The sequence below is a fragment of the Numida meleagris genome, unplaced genomic scaffold (genome assembly GCF_002078875.1).
Source record: "Numida meleagris isolate 19003 breed g44 Domestic line unplaced genomic scaffold, NumMel1.0 unplaced_Scaffold408, whole genome shotgun sequence".
Taxonomy (NCBI): domain Eukaryota; kingdom Metazoa; phylum Chordata; class Aves; order Galliformes; family Numididae; genus Numida; species Numida meleagris.
The window spans coordinates 35,921-38,574 of record NW_018364628.1 but is presented as its reverse complement, the minus strand read 5'-3'; the positions used below and the strand labels follow the sequence as shown (position 1 = coordinate 38,574).

Here is a 2,654-nt window from a genome sequence, read left to right as displayed (position 1 = left end):
CCCAAAGTTCTGATTTGGGGGAATATGGGGAAATCTGAAAGTTCACATTTTTGACAATGGGAATGTGAGATGAAAACCCAAATTTTCCCTTTTTTGGGTCAAAATGGGGCAAAATGGGAAGTTACGATTTTTGGTAATGGGAACGCGATGGGGAGACCCAAAATTCGTGTTTTTTGGGGTCAAAATTGGGCAAAACCCAAAGTTCTGATTTGGGGGAATATGGGGAAATCTGAAAGTTCACATTTTTGTCAATGGGAACATGAGATGGAAACCCAAACTCACACTTTTTTTGGGTCAAAATGGGGCAAAATCAAAAGTAGCGATTTTTGGTAATGGGAAGACCCAAAAGTTGGGTTTTTTTGGGTCAAAATTGGGCAAATCCCAAAGTTCTGATTTGGGGGAATATGGGGAAATCTGAAAGTTCACATTTTTGACAATGGGAATATGAGAAGAAAACCCAAAATCACACTTTTTTGGGGTTAAAATGGGGCAAAATGGGAAGTTACGATTTTTGGTAATGGGAACGCGATGGGGAGACCCAAAATTTGGATTTTTTCAGGTCAAAACTGGGCAAATCCCAAAGTTCTGATTTGGGGGAATATGGGGAAATCTGAAAGTTCACAATTTTGTCAATGGGGATGGGATGTGAGAACCCAAAATTTCCCTTTTTTGGGTCAAAACGGGGCAAAATCAAAAGTTGCGATTTTTGGTACTGGGAAGACCCAAAAGTTGGGGGCTTTTTTGGGTCAAAATTGGGCAAATTCCAGAGTTCTGATTTGGGGGAATTGGGGGAAATCTGAAAGTTCACATTTTTGTCTATGGGAATATGAGAAGAAAACCCAAACTCACACTTTTTTTGGGTCAAAATCAGTCAAAACAGAAACTTAGGATTTTTGGCAACCCGCTTCCCGAAAATCGCGTTTTTTCCCTCTTTTGGGGCAAAAAAAAACCCCAAAATTGGGCGTTTTTGTGTCTGGGGAAGAAGGGGTGGGGGGTCCCCCCGGTGGCCGCGGCGTTTTTTGGGGTGAAAAAAGGCGATTTTGGGGCATTTCAGAAGATGATGGATTTGGGTTCCCCGCGCGGCTTCTGCAGCTTGTCCAGGTTCTTCTGCACCGCGTCCAGGAGCACGGCCTAAAGGGGAAGGGTCAAAGGTCACGTGGGGGTCAAAGGTCACGTGGGGTCAGGGGTCACGTGGGGTCGAAGGTCAAGCAGGGGTCAAAGGTCAATGAGAGGTCAAAAGTCGCACAAGTCGAAAGTCAACGGGGGTTAAAGGTCAACGAGCGGTTGTAGGGACATGGGAGGTCACGTGGGGTCAGAGGTCATGTGGGGTCAAAGGTCAATCGGGGTCAAAGGTCACAAAGGGTCGAAGGTCAAGTAGGGGTCGAAGGTCAAACTGGGGTCAAAGGCCAAGGAGGGGTCATAGGGTCAAGCGAGGTCACATGGGAGTTGCTGGATGAGGTCACATGGGGGTCAAGGGTCATGTGGGGTCAAAGGTCAATCGGGGTCAAAGGTCACAAAGGGTCGAAGGTCGCGTGGGGTCGAAGGTCAAGCAGGGGTCGAAGGTCAAAGTGGGGTCAAAGGACAAGGAGGGGTCATAGGGTCAAGCGAGGTCACATGGGAGTCAGAGGTCACATGGGGTCAAAGGTCATGTGGGTGAAAGGTCACGTGGGGTCAAAGGTCAATCGGGGTCAAAGGTCACAAAGGATCGAAGGTCAAGTAGGGGTCAAAGGTCAAACGGGTCGAAGGACACGGAGGGGTCATAGGGTCAAGTGAGGTCACATGGGAGTCAGAGGTCACATGGGGTCAAAGGTCATGTGGGTGAAAGGTCACGTGGGGTCGAAGGTCACGTGGTGGTCAAAGGTCACGTGGGGTCGAAGGTCAAGGAGGGGTCAAAGGTCAAACTGGGGTCGAAGGCCAAGGAGGGGACATAGGGTCAAGTGAGGTCACACAGGCCGTTGGATGAGGTCACGTGGGGTCAAAGGTCATGTGGGGTCAAAGGTCATGTGGATGAAAGGTCACGTGGGGTGAAAGGTCACATGGGGGTCAAAGGTCACACAGGTCAAAAGTCAACGGTGGTTAAAGGTCAATAAGCAGTCATAGGGTCATGGGAGGTCAATGGGGTCAAAGGTCACATGCGGTCAAAGGTGAACTGGAGGTCAAAGGTCACGTGGGGTCAAAGGTCACGTGGCATCAAAGGTCAATCCGGGGTCAAAGGTCAAAGTGGGGTCAAAGGCCGAGGAGGGGTCATAGGGTCAAGCGAGGTCACATGGGAGTTGCTGGATGAGGTCACATGGGGGTCAGAGGTCACGTGGGGTCAAAGGTCATGTGGGTGAAAGGTCACGTGGGATGAAAGGTCACGTGGGGGTCAAAGGTCACGTGGGGTCGAAGGTCAATCGGGGGTCAAAGGTCACACAAGTCAAAAGACAACGGGGCTTAAAGGTCAATAAGGGGTCAAAGGGTCATGGGAGGTCAAGTGGGGTCAGAGGTCAAGTGAGGTCAAAGGTCGCGTGGGGGTCAAAGGTCACGTGGTGCCGAAGGTCAAGCCGGGGTCAAAGGTCAAAGTGGGGTCAAAGGCCAAGGAGGGGTCATAGGGTCAAGTGAGATCACACAGGGGCACGACGGGGGTCATGCTATGGGGCCCGCTATGGGGCAGG

At 50.5% G+C, this 2,654-nt stretch overlaps 1 protein-coding gene across 1 annotated transcript in view; it reads right to left on the bottom strand.

The window, feature by feature from the left end:
• Positions 1-89: 89 nt before the first annotated feature.
• Positions 90-2,654, bottom strand: part of LOC110391581 (proteasome activator complex subunit 1-like) — a gene marked incomplete in the record, with an annotated part of 38,460 nt that continues 35,895 nt past the window's right edge. The window contains 1 exon segment of the mRNA XM_021383525.1: positions 90-1,131. Coding sequence (XP_021239200.1) covers positions 1,051-1,131 — 81 coding nt within the window.